Genomic DNA, 18,384 nt, shown 5'->3' on the forward strand with positions numbered 1-18,384 from the left:
AGGCATACTCAGAAATTCATGCTAATGAAGGAAACACAGACTTTCTAAAAGAAAGAAGATCCTTTATGCTGTTGCTAAGCTTCACTGCACATATTGCAGTGTATAATTTATTGCCTGTACTATTTCTTATTTCTTTTGTGGCTGTAAAGATTATTCAATGATGTTTTTGTTCCTCTAGCAAACAATGGAAATTGCAGCTCATAACAGAAGTAGAACATTTCCCTGCTTCACTGCTTATGTGATACGATAATTATTCCAAAAATATGCTTCTGTTTGCCTCCCAGCAAGGTGGGGGGAGCTGTTATCATATTAGCTGGTGACAAGTTACCAAAAGTTGTGAGAGAGAGAGACTGCTCTGTGTTTGGAGACGTCACCAAAGTGGAAAGAAAAGACAGGTAAGACTACCCGCTGTTCACATTGGAATAAGAAATGGTAGTTGACAGAAAACTTCAATTACCCCCAGGGTAAGTCCAGAAAGTCTTCCCTCAATCCTTACATATGGCCTTTTTTGCTCAGCAAATCCTTTCCTGCTTACAGCTTCAGTGACAGCTGGTAAGGACCTTGGAAGATGGAACATAAGGTTGTACCATAAAGACACATGTTTCAGAGAAGAAAAGATAGAAAGTTAGGGGAAGAACAGCAATGAAACACTCTAGGATGACTGCATGTTTGTTTGTGCACATTACATCTGTGTAATTCCACAGATTTCAAAATCTTTTTTTCTTATCTGAATATGTTATATTACTATCTATTACCATTACTAAGAATTGCTGCATGATTCTCATTTAATAAGTATCAGTACTTTGTAAAAAAGTTACCAATTCACACAGTCACCTCGGGTTTTCCTATAGGAAATGTTTGTCTAGTTCTCTCTCCCTCCCCAGTTTTTTTTAAACAAGCTTTCAGCTTTAGGCAGAGTTCAGACACTGAAACCAGCAATTTTTTACTCCTGGCCCAAGTCTCTTGGTGGGGTCCTGATTTTCCTCACTATTGCTAATCAGGGCCAAACCCACTTACGTGAGATGATCAGCTCCCTGCTGCTGTAAATGGGATAATGCAGCTACGCTGACCTTCACCAGCAGACACTGGCCAAGTTATGAAAGTACTGCAATACAAACTGATATGAGAGAGACATGAGCTTACGTTTCTGGTCATGGCACAACAGATCTCCATTTGGTCCCTTAGGTTTTTCTTTAAAACAATGTACTGAAATTTTTAATGTAGACCTCCCACAGCTGCTGTTCTCCTCTTTTATTAGACGTATCTAACATGCAGCCCTTGTTACTTCACTTTTCTTTCTCACTCAGCTGCTGTATCTTGGAGAAGTCAGTCCTGAAAATTGCTGGCTTTGTATGTACAGCCTGAGTTGAAAGAAAACCATGGAGTATATTAGGCTTCAGCTTTTTAATTATCAGTTCATAATGAAGCGTTCTCTTTGTGGGGAAAAAAATAATTTCCTGAAGGCTGAACCTCTGCAGGGTTTCCAAGGCTTGGAAGAAAATATCGATCGCTTGACAATGAGTCTCTCTGCATTCATGGTGCAGAATGGAAAATTCCAGCTTTGCCATAACCCCCTGATCCCAGAAAAGCAAGTAGCTATACTGCAGCAAGCTGGGAGGGGGTGCTGGGAGAGCAGTCCATCCAGACCGTGAGCAGGCACACTCCTTTCCATATATATCAATCGCATTAAAAAGATAAATGGATGATTCAAGCAGTTCAGAAACTGCAAAGAAAAATATGGACAGAGTGCACTCCATATGATAGGTCATAGCTCAGCAATTTTCAGGAGAAAATACAAAATGTTTTTTTCTTTGGAAAGCTTTCTCTTCCCTGACCCCCCATTTTGTCTAAGTGCTAACCGCCCCCCGCCCCTTAAACTATTCAAGGAAGAAAACCAGCAAGTCAAAAACATAAAAGCCAAATTAAACTGAGTAATCAAAGCCAAGTTTTTATATTTGAAAATGCTCCCGTGCCAAAACCACCACCTTTGAGAGACTTTCTAATTGTTCCCAATTTTCCAAGCAAGATGTACAGACATTACCAGGGTATGCAGGCATTTACACACTTGAGAAACATAAGCTGTAGGCTTTTAATTTCCTAAATAATAACAATGTAACTTAAAAGGAAGCTGCCCCAAAGTGCAAATGTCATGAAATACCAAACGTGTTGTATAGGAATTGTACAAGGGTGACTGCAATTGCTATGCCAGCCTGCAGCGAGGTAGTAACTCATTCCCAAGAGACTCATTTAATTGCATTTTTAGGTCTAAACTGATCTTTCCTTCAGCTGAATTTAAGTCCTTGTCTTTAGTTCATGCCCAAATTACTACCTACTGGGAAAAAAGGCCCCTGTGGTCCCTGAGAGAGAGCAGATGCTGTCAGAGCAGGATCCCCTAGGACTCAAGGAGGCCCGCGCAGCCTTGCAGCAGTAGGAGGAGAGGCAAAGTGCAGGTGAACCAAGCCCTGCAACTGCCGTGCTGGACTTGGGCGAGGGAGGAGATGGCAGATTTTAGCAGCGGGAGCAGGAGTCAACCTTGCCCTTCAGCCAGTCACCTCTTAGACACAGCAACTGCAGCTGGCTCTGCCTGAGGAGGTGGCCAGCACCTCTTGCTGGTTACCAGGTTTACCCTGTTACTGGTTACCTTGCATATAATGTGCTAATTTATCAGCACGTTTCCTTGCTGTGTCCTCTGGTATATTCAGCACAGAAATAAAAGTGAACCTTAGGCAAAAAAGATGAATTATACAAACTCAAGCTTTCTTCTTTTTCTTTTTTTTTTTCCCCCCAGTGCTGTAACAGCCTAGAACCACAGATTACATGTGATAGCTCATTTTAAAATTAAAAGCATTGGGGTGGTATCTCCTTTAAGCCCGTCTTTACCTGTCTTTCAGATGGGGTTTCTGCTGCTCCTTTACTGATCGTTTTACCAACCACTCATTCCTCCGTCTTTTCTCCCCTGTGTCTGGCTATTGATCTGCCCTGCACAAGCCATGCCTAATTCTGCATTTTGCACTGGCCAGACACAATCTTCTTCCATCCCTCCACAGCCTGATCATTGCTCCACTACTGGACTGCTCACTGCTTGGACAAAGTCATTCCTACAGAAATCTTTGAGTTTCTTATCTCAAGATCAGTCTCCTCACAAGTCTTTCATGACTGCCATTAAAGGTTTGTTGTCCCCATGCCCAGACAGCTTTTCTGCTCCAATTTTTGTCCCAATATTTCTTTTCTGAACTTTCAGATTTCTCTCCAGCTCCACTATCTTCTGATTTCTAGCATCATGTCTGTGCATTGTCATTCTCTGTGTCATTTTCCATTAATTTCCATAATACTCACTACTGTCACTCTAAACCCAATACATTTCTGCTAAGCCTGACAAATATTTATCCATCAAACAGAAAATATTTTTAGAATTAAAAGAGAAAACACTGTATTACTGAGAAATCGATTTTTGGTTTCTAGGCATGATCCTAGGTTCACTGTTAACAACAGAACTGTTCCTATGTGACATTATATCAGATATAGTGTACAGACTTTGTATTTGAAACATGATTTTTAGAACCAGAATATTCCCCCATACTTTGTCCACGCCTGCTGCTGAAAAGTGAGTAAAGAGCACATGCTTTGCCCAGATCATATGCTAGAACATAGACACAGAGCACAACTCCTGCAAAGAAAAAGGCTGCCTTTTACAAACTTCTTTACTTGTATCAATTTATGGGAACATCCTACTGAGTTACTTTTCTTGGGAGAGAATTTTGCAGTCAGGGCACAGGGTTTAATTAGCTGCTATCAAGTTATTAAGCCAGTTCATAAGGAGCGAAACTGTCTCTCCTGCACTTTGCCTCTGTGGTCAGCTATTTCCCAAATTCCTTGTCCAAAGTAAACACCTTCTATATCCATTTATTCTCTACCAAATGTGCTTTGCGACTTGCAACAACAAATAGATTTTCATCCTCTGTGTTATTTTCCAAATTGCAAGTACGTAAAAATAATTGTCTTACTCTTTCTCATTTTGCAGCTCTTCTATCTGAATGGCTCATGTTTTTAGCAAAACTGCCAGTTGTCTTTTTTCTTCTTTTCATTTAATTGCAGTTGCAAACTAAACCACATTGCTCAGCTGAGGAAGCCTGGGCTTCCCTCAGGAAGGCACTGACTGCAGGATCTAAAGCAGAGACACTGCAATCCCCCTCGCCCCAGCAAGGAGCCACAGCTTCTTGACACCCATTGCCCAACAAACTGCCACAAGCACAGTGCGAGAGCAGCGTACCACAAAGGCAACCTACAGTCCGTGGGTGCTGGGAGCCCTTATAGGTGCCAGGAGAGAGGAGTGCTAGTGTCAACGGGGGGTGGGGGGGCGCTGGGAGAGCCTGGAAGACTGAAGATAGATAAAAATCCTCTAGCCCGAAGGTCTGAAGCCGGAGGTAGGTTTGAGGAACAATCAATTGACACAGCGTGTGCTGAGAATACACAATCTGCCCTGCACATGCTTTGAAGCACTGGATCAAATCACCTGTTATAAAGGAATTAAGTTGTTCCTGGAGGTTTCAAAGGCTAATACATGCCTTGCCACAGCCCACAGCTCCATGGCCCTCCAAGTGACAGGTGCATTCTGCATCTTAATAGCAGGATTTAGAGCCAATTCCCAGGTTACTCATTTCTGTCCTAAATCCAATATTGTGAGCTGCAGCTTATTTAATGTGAGGCAGCACTGCCATTCCTCCACAAAGAGCCTTGTCACCTTTTCCATTCCTTGCACAGACAGTCCCATTTTTAGTCTGCTGCTTTCAATGCGAAATGTATCATCTGTAAGATCAGCAGTTCAGCTGTACTGTTGTTCCACTCATTATTTAAAATTTTGTAGCAGAGAGACTATAACAATAAGAAAATCCACATTTTACAGAAAAGGTCACCATGTACTTACGTAATTTGATGCAAGATCAGGATGCAGATAATCAATTCCTGCAATAAGATAATGACAGAAGAGAAACCAAAGGTTAGGAATTTCAAAAAAGGTTTTCTAATGATCACAGAAAAAAACAAGATTCCTTTACAACCATAGGAAAATGATCACGACAAATAATGCAACTGATTGAAGTGAGATTCCAGTTTCTAAATGGGGACTTTTAAACTGGTTTACCATTTCTGATGCAGTCCCAGCTAGGAGTTTTCAATCATTTAGGTCAAAATCCAGGTGACAATTGAAAAGGTGAGCTCAATGACAAGATTTATTGACCTGTTTTGTAGACTAGATCATATTTACTTATTAAGATTAGTTTGAATCACAATTTATCTTTATACAAGTTCTATCACCTCAAAGCATACCAAAACTAACAAAATCAGTAAGCATTGGATCGGTACGGGATATAAAAAGGAATATTTTTAACCACTGAAAATTGTGAACTAAGTAGACAGAAAATTACCTAAACTAGACTTGGCGAGGTCACGAAGGCAAACATTTTGGATTATGTGTATGAAAGAGAACTTTTAACATCGGATTAGACCATTTTAGCAAATACCTGAGAACAGGCTCCGCACATTGGTAGTGCGCTAAATATTGTAACAGGGCAGTGGTGCGGAATATACTCATTCTAATGCAAGGTATCTTTCTACATATGGCAAATATACAAATCCCAGTGGATGGTGTGAAAGAAGCAGCAGATTTACACTCAGATGGGATAAGCTGACCTATTAACATATCCAGTTAAAACACACAAAGAAATGGCCACCAGTCTCATGTTACATTTTGATCATTACTCTGCCCTGTGTCTCCAACCACCACAGTATTACATGCTCAGTTTTATCTGCAAGGAGAATGTTGTATAATCGGAGTTATGCTGATGAAACTATCACCTCCCATTATGCAGGGTCCTTAGCACTAGATTTGCATGAAGAGACCCTTGTATCTTTGGAAAGCCTTACTGATCCAAATGGTAGATGGACAACAAAAGTCTCAATGAAGAATCATGTTATTCAGGTGCCCTCTTCCAGAGTTACTGGAAGTGAATATAAGGCAAATTACCCCCTCCTCTAAAAGCTGTATCTGATGGGCCAACAGCTTTAGTTGACCTGAAGCTCAAATAGTTTGTCATCATCCCCATCACAGTCATGCCTAGCTATTCTGAAAGCTAAGTCCTGCCTCTGTGGGATCAGTGAAAGTGTGATTTCTCATGACATCACGTGAGAGATCATCTCTCACGTGACATTGATCTCTCATCAATATACAGATGTCTGAGTCTACTTTCTTACTTCCACAAAAACCTTGTCTTAAGAGTAAGCAGATTAGGAACAGAAATAAGTGAGGACAGATCTCAGTTGACCCTAGAAAACATATGAGGATCCAGACATTTTATTTATTTATTTTTCATATTATTCAGTCACCATAAACAGAAAACATTCAAAATTTAGCCCAAAGAGTGTTGAGAGACTGCACAGAATTCCTGTACTTCAGCAAGGAACCCATGAGTAGACAGCTGTGACTTCAACTGTACCTTTTATCTTCATCTTCCTTGAACTTAGCCTCAAATTAGTAATATATTTAATATGCAGGTCTTTATTGACATTCAGCATGAAAGTGTTTAATTATTTCAGCTGTCAAGTATGACTTTGAGAATAATGTAACCAGAAAACGTTTTCTTAAGTACTTTTTGCACAGCAATTACATCCCCCAGTCAGTGCCTACAGAAGTCAAGGGGAGTCTTTCCTTTGGCTTAATGGCCATTACAGTGTGCCCTGGAAGATATCTGAGTGATAATTGCAAACTACTTTTAATGCTTGGATATCCCTGCTTCAGTATCCCTAGTGAAGTCTTTATAACATATTTTCCCTGAAGATCTCAAAGTCTTTATGGAGGGCTGGTAGTCTCACCACTATAAGCAATCCGTTATTACTTTTTAATCTTTTTTTTGACTTTGATTACATGGAAAAAAGCTCCTTAAAAAGACTAAATTAGCATGCAGTCTTCACTTACCATCATCCATAATTCCTATGGTAACTCCCTTCCCTGTGTATCCCAGCTCCCATGCTTCAGCTACATTAAGGTCAAGTCCAGGAGTCCCATCTGCTTGACCAGTGTTAATCTAATACATCAGTGAAAAAGGAAGAATAGCTTTTTTTACTTGATAGACACATTTCCACAGCCACTGAATTTTGCTTTATATCTTTGCATTGTATCTTCAGTATGGAAATACATCGCATTTGTTTTGGGGTACACATCTGTACATAATCATATCTACTGCAATGTGGTAATGTAATCATATCTACTGCAGTGGTAAAACAAAAAACCAAAACCCTAACCCTGGGTAATTTCACTTCTTTGTGGTTTACAAGATTTGATTAAACACTGAATCTTTCGGGCCCAAAAAAGAACTTGTCTACTTAAGCATGTCAGGGCAGTGGGTCAATCCAGACAAAAGTTAGACCAATGGATTTTACAGAGGACTTTTTTTTCTGAGCAGGAAATGCTTTTTTCTTGAAAGCAGGGATCTACTGAAATTCATCACCACTGGGTTTAGTACCAGAAACAACTTCTCTGCTAACCAGCTTAGCCCTTCTTTAAGCAGGAAAGTTCACTAGATGAACTTCAAGGGTCCTTTCCAACCTTGTGTGTGCGCGATTCTATTGTTCTGCAGCATGGGCAGTCCCCTGTATCTTCAGGCATGACTCACGCTCACCAACCTCATTTGCAAACTTCTCAAGTTCCATGCGAAAAAATAACATGGCTTTTGCTGTTCCAGAATTCTTTCAATTTTGTGTCAGACACATCTCATTTCAAAAAACATTTTAGTGTACTTTATAATCTAAAAAACGTATAGCTTCATAAAAATTTTGTATTATTTTGATTGAAGTACCAGAAAGAAGTGAATTAATCCATCATCTCATCAAGGATGAAATCCCATTCATGCTAATGTGCCCTCATTCATCTGAAAACTCTTGTCTTAGGAAAAAAACCCCAGCCATATTGGACCGATTCATAAAACATAAGAAATGGATTAAAAGGGAAGAGAATAAGAAACACTATTCTTAAGCAAAAAGACCCTTCTTAAGTTAACGTGGCAGTACCACATTTACTAAGTATTTAATCATAAATAGGTTGCAACATTAAAACTGACCAAAATTACTTTATCAACTTTTTAAATAGAAAAAAATACCATTTTTGGCTACTTTTATGTAAAAATTTAATTTTTCTTTTATGACTACAGACTTCTCCCTATAAAATATGACACATTGAAAAGGAAACAATTTAGCAAAATATTAATTGACATTAGCTTAAGCCAAAACTCATCAGTTTTCAGCTGTTCTGCTTCTGATAGAAGAACATCAATTAATATTCAAATTTCCATAAGAAAAGAAAAACCTCAATTTTTTCTAGCCAGTGCACTAGAACTTTTTGTTATAATTCTATAACAATATTTTACCTGGCAACAGCTCAAAGACATGATTCATATGCAGTTTTAGGGGTCACATCAGCACACCAGGAATGCCCACAGGACACCAATACAGTTTTCTTTCAAGCCTTCTAAGGATCTTTCCGTTGACTGAAATGAAATTTAGCTCTTAAAATGTGCTGGGTCTTCCCAGCATAAAAGAGGTACAGTTAAAAACAACAGGACAGAGCCTTGGATCCATTCCCAAGTTCTTGTGACATATTTGGAAAGAACTCTTGCAAAACATTGCAACAGCACAGAATGGCTTGAATGCCAATTATTTAGTTATGATTACTGTGATTTTCTTTCAAAACTTACCAGGTACCATTGCTTTGTAAACAAAGGATCATTCATGTTGATGTCAATGTCATTGATGTCTCTATATCCTCGCTTCCTTCTGCTGAAGCCTTCCTGTTGCACAGCTTTCTTTACCTGGAAGGGTTAATTTTTACATCTTTACCTAAACATTCTTAACCACAGATACAAAGATTTTTTAGCCTTGTTTTCATGACAGATAAGGATTATGAAATCACATTCTTTGTGTCCATGTCATTCATTTGCAAATTCTAAACCTGGGGCTGATTTCAGTCAGAATTTGCAAAGATGCAGAGGGCTCAAGAACTACTACAGTGCCTATGTGGGGGAGAGACACACAGAAGTCTCCTATCTGGAGGAAAGCTACAGCTTGAACATGTTTTAGATACCTGAGGATTTGCATAAGAAAGAGCCTCTATTCAGGTATCATTAGTGTCATGGATCTTGCCATACTTTTCTTTTTCATAGCCACCAATATAAAAATATTGCTGTTATTAGGTGCTAAAATTATTTAGCTAATTCCCAATATGTCACTGTTCCAAGTACAGGCGTTTGATAGAATGGGGATGCAGGTCTCAACCATGCTTTTACTTTTTCAGATTTTTCTCCGGGGCATTTTCAGAGTATTAGATAGCCTTTCCTTTCAAAGAGATTTGCTGGGACAAAAATATCTGGGGTTGTGTGCTTTCATCATACTCCTAAGGTTCTCAAAAACGTGTCTTGTGGAGTGATCGACTTTCAGGGATTATGCTTGCAATGAATAAGTGAGAAATAAATACATTGGCAAGAAAAACTAAATGGCAAAAAAGCCACTAAACTGGCCAGGCTGGCTAAAGTGTAAGATATAAAAACACTGGTTATGAAACACAGGTAGCCATAGCTTTTTTTAGAGATCCTTTCCTTTTTGAACAGCAAATCCACAAAAACGTTTAACTAAGCACAGCAGAAAACAAGAGAAGTTAGACACACAAATACCTCTGGAGGCAGGAACTACAAATGTCAGACCATAATCATCTTATTTGTACCCATGTAAAAGAGCACTCCTAAAGGAGATCACTGAGCAGTTGTAATTGTTGTTATAATATGTGCTAACATATTCCTAGAACTTGCAGAAGTGCTGTTGAGTTTGGCATACTCTTAATGTACTCTTTAGCCTAACACCTGGAACCAAGATAGCATGAGTCCCAGCATTTAATTTAAAAAAAAAAAATTAAAAAAAAAAAATCTAGCCCTCTTGATCAAAGAGGAATGCTTAAAACCACGAATTGAGTAAACCATGAACTGAGTACACCTTGCAGTGCAGCAAGAAGGCAGCAAACCCCCTAATATTTCCTCAGGCATTTTCTTGAAAAAAATGCATGGTTATTAAATAAATCTAGCAACTCAGAGAACCACTTCTACATCTGGGGCTTTGGCATTTCTGATTAAGATGACGTATACAGGACTTACACTGCTGTGTCGCGGTAACTCATGTAGTGTCAGTCAAAATCAACAGAGGAGAAATTCATCCAAAAGCTAAATCAGATCTTAGGTCAGTTGAATCATTCTCGGAGGTGTCCTTCTGTCTCCGTTAATTAAAGCCAGAGCCTCAAAAGACAGTGCTCAGTGAGGTGCCTAAGGCTGAGATTAAAGTGGGATCTAACTGATGGGGGCTAAAAGCCATTTTGCTCACAGCTGTGTTGCTTCATTAGAACCCCGAAAACCTAATACCAATTCATAGTGAGCAGGATGGGGCAGCGTGCCCTGAAAAGCCAGTATCAAATGTTTCTAAAAATCTATTTGTACGAATTCTAACTCCTTAACTAAAGGTACCAAATGATAAAATATTGAATTGGTAGGTGCTTTCATTTATACGTGTGTTTCGATTACTTGTGCAGGTTCATTAAAAGCGGAGCAGATTGAAAAAAAGAAAAAACCTAATACGAAATAAGCTGGAAAGAGACAGTGATTACATAGGACCCATATAAGGTGCACTTAGTGGCGCCAGGTATCTGAACAGAGTAACGAAAGGTATAAGCACACTGTTTGGTACCTCTAAGATAAGGCTCAGTGATGCCATGGAGACAACAGAGCAATCACCTGTCATTACGCCTTCCTCCGTTACCACCCCTGCCTCTCTGCTCGCGACTGCAAACCCCGAGCTGTCACCACAGAAAATAATTATGAACAGAAGCCAACCCTCACTTAGGGGGATGCCAGAGAAAGATTTCATGCGTTCGTACTCCCACGCAAGCTTGCTGGCTCTGCAGGACCTGCTGCATTAAAGCACTGAATTAGGATTTAGTACAAAAGGGTTTCTACTAATTAAAAAGCAATGCTTTGGAGGCCTGGCTTTTCTTTAACACGACACGGAGGAAGTGGGGGAGCAATGTGCAGAAATAGCACAGGCTGGTTTCCCTCTTCAGGATCATCTCATTTGTCTGATTTGTTCCATTTTCACAATAAGATATAATTTTTTTAAAATTATATTATATTACATTACATTATAATTTCCTGAGACAAGGAAATATACCCCTCAAGGAGGTATAACCTTCTCTGAACTGAAACCACTCTGTAAGGCTGTTTTCTGAATATTTCACGTGGAGAAAAGGCATACAGGATGTTACCATCCACAGAGGTAACAGTCTCAGAAACTCTGAGGCCTCTTTTTCACTACAGAAACAAGGGGTTTTTCCTCGTGTTCAGTAATGACGGTAACTCATACAATCGCATCCAGAAAAGATTAGGCACTTCGGCCATGAAATGAGTTGAAAGGTTTGGGTAAGGCCTTGGTAGCGTCTCACTTACATAAGCTACAAATTGCCTCATTCAGTTGCCTTGTATAACCCTGCACAAAGTAAGAACTTGCCTTTCTCCTGATGAAAATGTGTCTCGAAAGCAATGATCCCAAGACCACATAACATCCGTACATTCCAGAAAAAAAATCCCCAATAGAACAAACTTATCATTGCAAAAGGATGATGCAAATCCAATTATTTGAGTGGAGAACTGCCCATTTAGGGCTGCAGATAGCTGACTCAGGAGAATCTTGGTCTGCTTGCCAACTGGGTATCTGCATTAGAAAAATGGTGTTTTTCCAGAGCTGGAAACTTGTGCTTTCATAGCTAGTCTAGATCAGGAGAGGAACTGCATCTGATTCTGCTTCTATCTTATGGTGTTCTTAAAAAAGAGCAGGCTTCCTTGTGACACCAGTAACATAAATGCATTAAGTATACGTTTCAAAAACACATACAAGAGAGAATATCTTTGCATGTGCAGTGGTGGAAGATGATTGGAAAACATTCTGATCTTCTAACAGCTATAATCCCATGTACTTGTGTCAAGTCCAGACCTGGAATCCAGCCCTCAATCCAATGCACAATGCAACCTCATGCCATCTCTTAAATACTTGTTTTCTCTAACTGAAGCAGGAAAAGCAGCGTTTGTAAGACTCAGGCTTCTGATAATAGCATCTCTAAATGATTTGAGCCTGTGAAGCATGATACTTACCAGAACCTAGTGAAGGAACAAGATTTTCTTACTAAAATAGCATGAATCTTACTGTCTCAAAATTAGGCTTATTTATCAGCAATAACAGCCTTTTGTTTATTTCATTCTTAATTAATTTATTCCTTCTTTGTTACAATACAGGATTAAGTAGAGAGCGAAATCTGAGCATCTACTTTATTAGCATGTGACTAAATCATGTAAAAGTTACTAGCTGCATTGTAATCAGAATGAAGGTCATGTATCAAAGAAGGTAGCCCATGGATGATAAGACCCTTACAAGGAAAAAAGGTTCAAGTATTGATTTTTAATATACTTGTACTTACGCATGGTGCATAAAGTCACTTGGATGATAATAAACCAGCAGGATACTGATGCAGAACAAATTAACAAAATAATCAATTGACTGCAATACTGCTCTGGGAGGGCCAGAAACCGCAGCACTCTAACTGTGCTCTATGCTACTGTGAATGCCAAGATAATCAGCTCCTCGTTTTGATGGAACAGGGTTAATTGTACTGGTGAGCTCCTGCAGTTAAATGACTCTGTTATATTGAGCATAAATGACAGATTTACTAAATTATACCAGCGGGTGCAGAAAAGTGGAACAGTACACACAACCCCCAACCTCAAGAATCAAGAACTTCAGAACAGCAGAATTCAGGCCAAATTCCAGAGGAAAAAGGCAGTCCCACTGATGACATCTAGTAGGCATGGCTTGTACAGCTTTTTGGAAAAAAACACATAGCAGTGAGATGATCAACCAAAGGAAGCAGTGGTTCTTTTTTCTCTAAAGCCTTAGGGTCAATACAAGTCTTCTCCTGAAGGTGAATTAAGAAGTTGGAAACTGATAGCCTGTATTTCTGAAGAAGTCAGGCTGATGGTTGGACTTAGGCCCTATGAATTGTACTGAAGATCAGTCTCCCTTGAAGGTGGTTTGGAACAGTGTGTCCAGATGCACGAAGACATCATCAAACAAACCATCTTCAGCTAGTGGACAGCTGTCCCAACTGTTGCTATCATTAATTTCTGATATCCAAAGAAACATGATGGCAACAAAAGATGGAGGCAGAAAAGTATAAGTGAGCCAGAGTGATACACACATCTAACTCTCTTTAAAAAGTAATGAGAATTGGATATCAAGCACCTACACAGCAACTTTTCAGGGTCTTATCCACAAATGACAACCCCTCTGCTCCCAAACCCTGTACAGAGTTAATAAATGAGTGTGTCTTTTTCACCTCTGATTTCTGTCTAAGTAAACAGAAAGACATTTAATTTTACTATTCACTCCATCCACGTAACATAAGAGAGATACATCTATTAGGGAAATACTGATCCCATTCAGAGTACACACTCATCATCTGTATTGTCCGACAGCTCATTGTTGGTAACAAGCTCTGAAGATGTCAGAGAGGAGCACCCATCTCGCATTCTTCTACATTTTTGTAAAAGCCCCAACGTAACCAAGTTTTGTGTGATTTTCCACTACCAAATAAAAGGAATAACGCTGACTCTCCTCACTACCGAAAGGGAAGTACAGACTTATTTGAACCATAACTAAAGTCAGATGAACTGAAGAAAACTGAATCACTTTTGAATGGCAATAGGGACAGCTCATTTCTGCTATCGAACCAATAACCCGATGTGGTGAGGCTGCTAGACTCCAGCCAGCCACAGCAAAGCAGAAAATTGATGCCTTTTGTCTTGACATAGCAGGATCCATCTGCTTGATTTCAAACTTTCTGAGCCTGTTTCAAGGCCCAGAAAGAACTAGCAGGGATGTCAGAGGGTTTGCGAGCATCACTGACCATCCAATCTTTATTAACCAAATGACAACTGCTCCTCTCGAGCAAGCTAATAACTTTCAAAGGTTCTCCTGAAACTCTCCATGCACAGCAATGAGTCCCTGTTGTCAACCGCAGGTGTCTCTGGTGGATTATTCATAACAGAGTATCCAAGTGCCTCTTCTACCTGTATCCATTAATCCCTGGGGAGTTTTCTGTACAGGGACTCTTTCCCCAAGCTATCCTGCCACTCCTTGGTAGGTGCAGTTAGAGCCGCTACAGCAGAGACATAGCACCTGTTGAAGCACAAGGTCTTTGAAACATAGTTTATCAACACAACCTTCCCTGCCATTTCTAAGCAAAATGTGTCCATTATTCATTGTTCTCAGCCTTTCTTCATCTACCTTGCTGGGGGTTTTTTTTGTTTTGTTACTAGTTGAAACAGTGTCATTGGATATCAAGGACCTGCTTGTTCTGGGCCAGTCCTAGTTTTCCCCTTTCTCTAACCAGCCTCATTTGCTTCCACAAATACTACTAAGTTTATGTAGACCATCAGCAGATACTAAAGCTTCTGGACACTTACGCTACGCCCGGACATCCCTCTTGGGATGTCTTCCCAGTTTTCCTTGACTCCAGCTTGTGCTCTTTGAGGGTCTTTCCCCTCTCTCTGGATATGACATTGCAAAAATGCCACACTCCTGGTAGAACAAACCAGGGACAAAATACTGCCACTATTAAACTCTGACTGTTACTGACTGCCTTGCACAGCAAAACCCAGCAGAGTTGGGGCTGCTCACTAACTTCTCTGCAAAAATCACTGAAAATCCTAACCCCAGAGGTACAGTCATTTAGGAAAACACCCCAGAAGTTCAGCATCAGACAATAGTAAAATATGAAGATGAACAGCCTGAACTCAAGGGTTCCACTCAGGCAATTAACCTTTCTTGATGGAAACACAATTTAAAGAACTCATATTTCAACCAAGTTCATATTTAAAAAAAAAAAAATATGCAAGGACTGACTTGCTGCTGCCTTATTTTGTGACCTTTCGTTTTTCTGATAGTAGTTCAGCGCTTGGTAAATAACGAGCTTTCAAAAATAAAAGAAGGGGAAAAGAAATCAATATTTTTGTCCATTTAGCAGGCCTCTCACAGTTCAGTGACATTCAGGAAGCAGTGAGTAAAGAGACAAGGAATCAATGTGTAAGAGGAGGCTGCAGATCATATTCAACCTGCTCAGCTAAGCAATCAATAGCGCTCCTCTAGCTTCTACTTTGAAATGCGAGTTGTTTAGGCTGCAATGTAAAATGAATGCTGAGCATGGATGGTCTGCAATGGAAAATGCCAATTTGGTAAAATAGAAATTTTCATAAGATCTCATGCCCTCTTTGACAAAGCTTTTTTGCTCTAGGATAGAATTTATTAAGAGGAAAGACTGAGACAGAGAAAAAACTCTGGATAACTTGATATGCCATGTATTGCCTCAAGAACAAGCAAATTGCTTCACACCTCTGCTCTCTCCCGAGTTTGGCGTGAGGGCCATATCAGGATCTATACAGTATCACAGGTGCTGGCTAGTCTAGGAACACTGTTCTTATTTCCAATTTTTTCACTGCTTAGACAAGCCAAAAAGAGAGCAGGAGCATTTCTGAAACCTTAGGAAGTTTCCAAAGGAATGAAAAACTGGTGCTTATTCTACACGGAGAAGCTGACATTACACTTTACAGTGCATAATGACAGAAAAGTCAAAGTAATTTATATTTTGAACAATGTCTCATTGTAAGACAGCAGGACAGTCACTTCAGTTACAAAATCAAAGATCTCTGCAAGAAAGAAATTCCCCGGAGATGGGCTATAACTGCATGCATTAGTCTCTCCAGTGGATCTGGAGAGACTGCAAACCACAGGGACATTTTCTCAGCAGCTTGTGGGTAACTTTTGTAACTGGGGAGACAGCAAAGTGCATTGGGGCACAGAAATGCTCAGCCTCTCCAAATCAATCAGAATAACCACCTCTCGGTACAGGTGTAAACAGCAGCATGCCTGGTGACAGAAAATTGGGGCCCTTGCATGCAGGGCACTCTCGACTTCAGATCTTCCCTTCTTAGCTGTAAAATTAGTTGCTACAAGTCACAGCTTTCCCTTCTCTCACATCCCTCGGCCAAGTACTGCAGATATCCCTTTCTTAAAACATTGTGCTTGAAAAAAGAAAAAAAACCGCCACCTTTTTCTTCTTCTTCAACAGTAAAAATCTTTTCATGGTGTGATTCTCATTTATTACAACAGCCACCATCAGCCTTTGAGGTGATGCTCAAAGTAGGTCTAACTTACATTTGCAGCCTCTCTGTGGTATAAAAGGGTATTTTGTTTAAATGGGAATCAGGCCCAGTTCATCTTTAAGATTGCAAACCTTTTGGCATTCAGACTAGCTTTTCGACATAACTGTGTGGTACAAAGAGAGGTGCTCACATGATGCTGAATCTTCTAATTTAATAATTCCCTCTTTATTGTCATTTGTTCATTTATAACTTTGGAGCGTTTCTTATATTCCTGGGCAGTCTTCCAGCAAAGGACTTTCCTCCTGCTCCACAACAGCTCCCTGGCACTACAAGGAGAGAGGTACTACAGAGTACACCTTTATATAACCTCCTTTTTAAAGATTTCATTAGTACGGTTGCAGCTTCCACACAAGCGATGAATACCTGATACATCCCAAGAGAATGGGAGTGCTCATAGGCTAAAGATTCTTCTCACTCTGTTGATTTTAAGTTAATTTATTTCATGAAGGAATTCTCCAGATAAGTGGGGACTGTGAGAAAATATCACTTGGAGAAAAATCTATTCAGTTTACCGTATATGGGAAGATTCAACTAACAGGTAAAATTATTCTCTTTGTCGAAACGTACCTTTGACCCACCCTGACGTGGAAGAGACTTCTTGTAAATGTGTGAATATTTCTGCTAATGCCCAAACGCATTTCCAGTCATAAAGCATCATTTGTAGCAGCTTTACTTCTAACTTCATGCATTTTCTTTCTGAATATGCCAATTTGCTTTACAGACATTACGTTTAAGTGTACTGCAAATACACAGACTAGAATAGCATCGCAACATGCCTGCGTAAGTATGCATCATCATTTAGGGAAACTAAGTCAGCAAAGGATAAGACCTTAAAGTAACTTTGCAGCACGCGCTGAAAACAAACCCTCAGTCTCCAAAGTGATCCTGCATTTAAAAGCTGGCTTCTGACCTGTGCTATAACTTATCATACTTCCACTTCATCCTCCACAGTCTCCTTCCCACTCAAATTTCATCTAATGGCTCATCATTTGCCTTGAAACATCTGCTTGGAAAAATACAATTCACATTTTCTCTCATGGAATTACTGGCACAAATTATCCCCTGCCCACGGTAACAGTAAATATGCCATAATGTCACACTCATTGAAGAGCCGCATGTTGACCCATCCTTTATGTGATTTATTTTGCTTTCTGTGTGTACTCCTTTTCTAAATGGCTTCTAAGTCAAAAACCCAAGTGTTTTTATATAGCTGCCCCCCAAGCCCAATGACAGCGTTCAGTCACGGTGACAGCAGCAGGAGCTGTTTGAGGTTCCTCTCGCATGCAGTGGGGCTTAGAGTAAAAGTTTACTTCAGCTTCCTCTGCCGTTTATGGCCCTTCCAAGCAGATGGGCCCCGCTGGATCCAGTGGCAGCGAAAAATTTTCATACAAAAGTTGTGCCAGAATCTCAGTGGAAGAGCAACTTCCCAGAATAAAAATGGTGTCATGGTACTAGGAGGGAAGGAAGGCAGAGTAATGTCAGTGCCATTGTCCTACATAGAGTGCATGAACCAAGCTGAAAATCAATTTGATTTGAATTCATTTAAGAAAGTCTGAGCTAAAACAGTTACTTAAAACTAGCTGTGGGTCCTCAAAACCTGGACTCAGGGGGTGACAGTGAAAAAAAGGTTGGCTCCATCACACAGGATCCAGGCTTTCCCAAACCTGGGTTCAGAAAGGGCACAAGTGCCTTTTGATTTCTTCTTCCTGTGCGTGCCCTACAGAATACAATCCTTCTCTTTTGTAACCTGTTCTGCACTGTCATTGTTCAAAACTATTTTTCCTTTCCCTGTTTCTTCTGCTCTGTGAGCAAATGATGCAGTTTGAATTTGGGGAGAACGCTTCTTGAAGAGGCATCTCTTTCAGTTAAGGTGGAAGGGAGCACCTCTGCGCAGACAGAGGAGGCCATCACAAACGGCCACCTACTCTTCTGGCAGCATCTCCCGCCGTCTCTGTTCTGACTCAGGTCCCCACTGCACCATGCGGGCAGGTTGCTCGCGCTGATTACTGCCCACTGCTGTCAACACCTCCCC

At 40.2% G+C, this 18,384-nt stretch overlaps 1 protein-coding gene across 1 annotated transcript in view; it reads right to left on the bottom strand.

Annotated features, from left to right (window-relative positions):
• PCSK2 (proprotein convertase subtilisin/kexin type 2) overlaps positions 1 to 18,384 on the bottom strand; it is a 105,175-nt gene that overhangs the window by 45,123 nt on the left and 41,668 nt on the right. The window contains exons 3-5 of the mRNA XM_059828505.1: positions 8,745 to 8,858; positions 6,971 to 7,079; positions 4,925 to 4,962 (exon numbers count right to left, since the gene is read on the bottom strand). Of these exons, the coding sequence (XP_059684488.1) occupies positions 4,925 to 4,962; positions 6,971 to 7,079; positions 8,745 to 8,858 (261 nt within the window). The remainder of the gene's footprint in view (positions 1 to 4,924; positions 4,963 to 6,970; positions 7,080 to 8,744; positions 8,859 to 18,384) is intronic.

This window comes from Gavia stellata, chromosome 23, assembly GCF_030936135.1.
Source record: "Gavia stellata isolate bGavSte3 chromosome 23, bGavSte3.hap2, whole genome shotgun sequence".
In the NCBI taxonomy this organism is placed as follows: domain Eukaryota; kingdom Metazoa; phylum Chordata; class Aves; order Gaviiformes; family Gaviidae; genus Gavia; species Gavia stellata.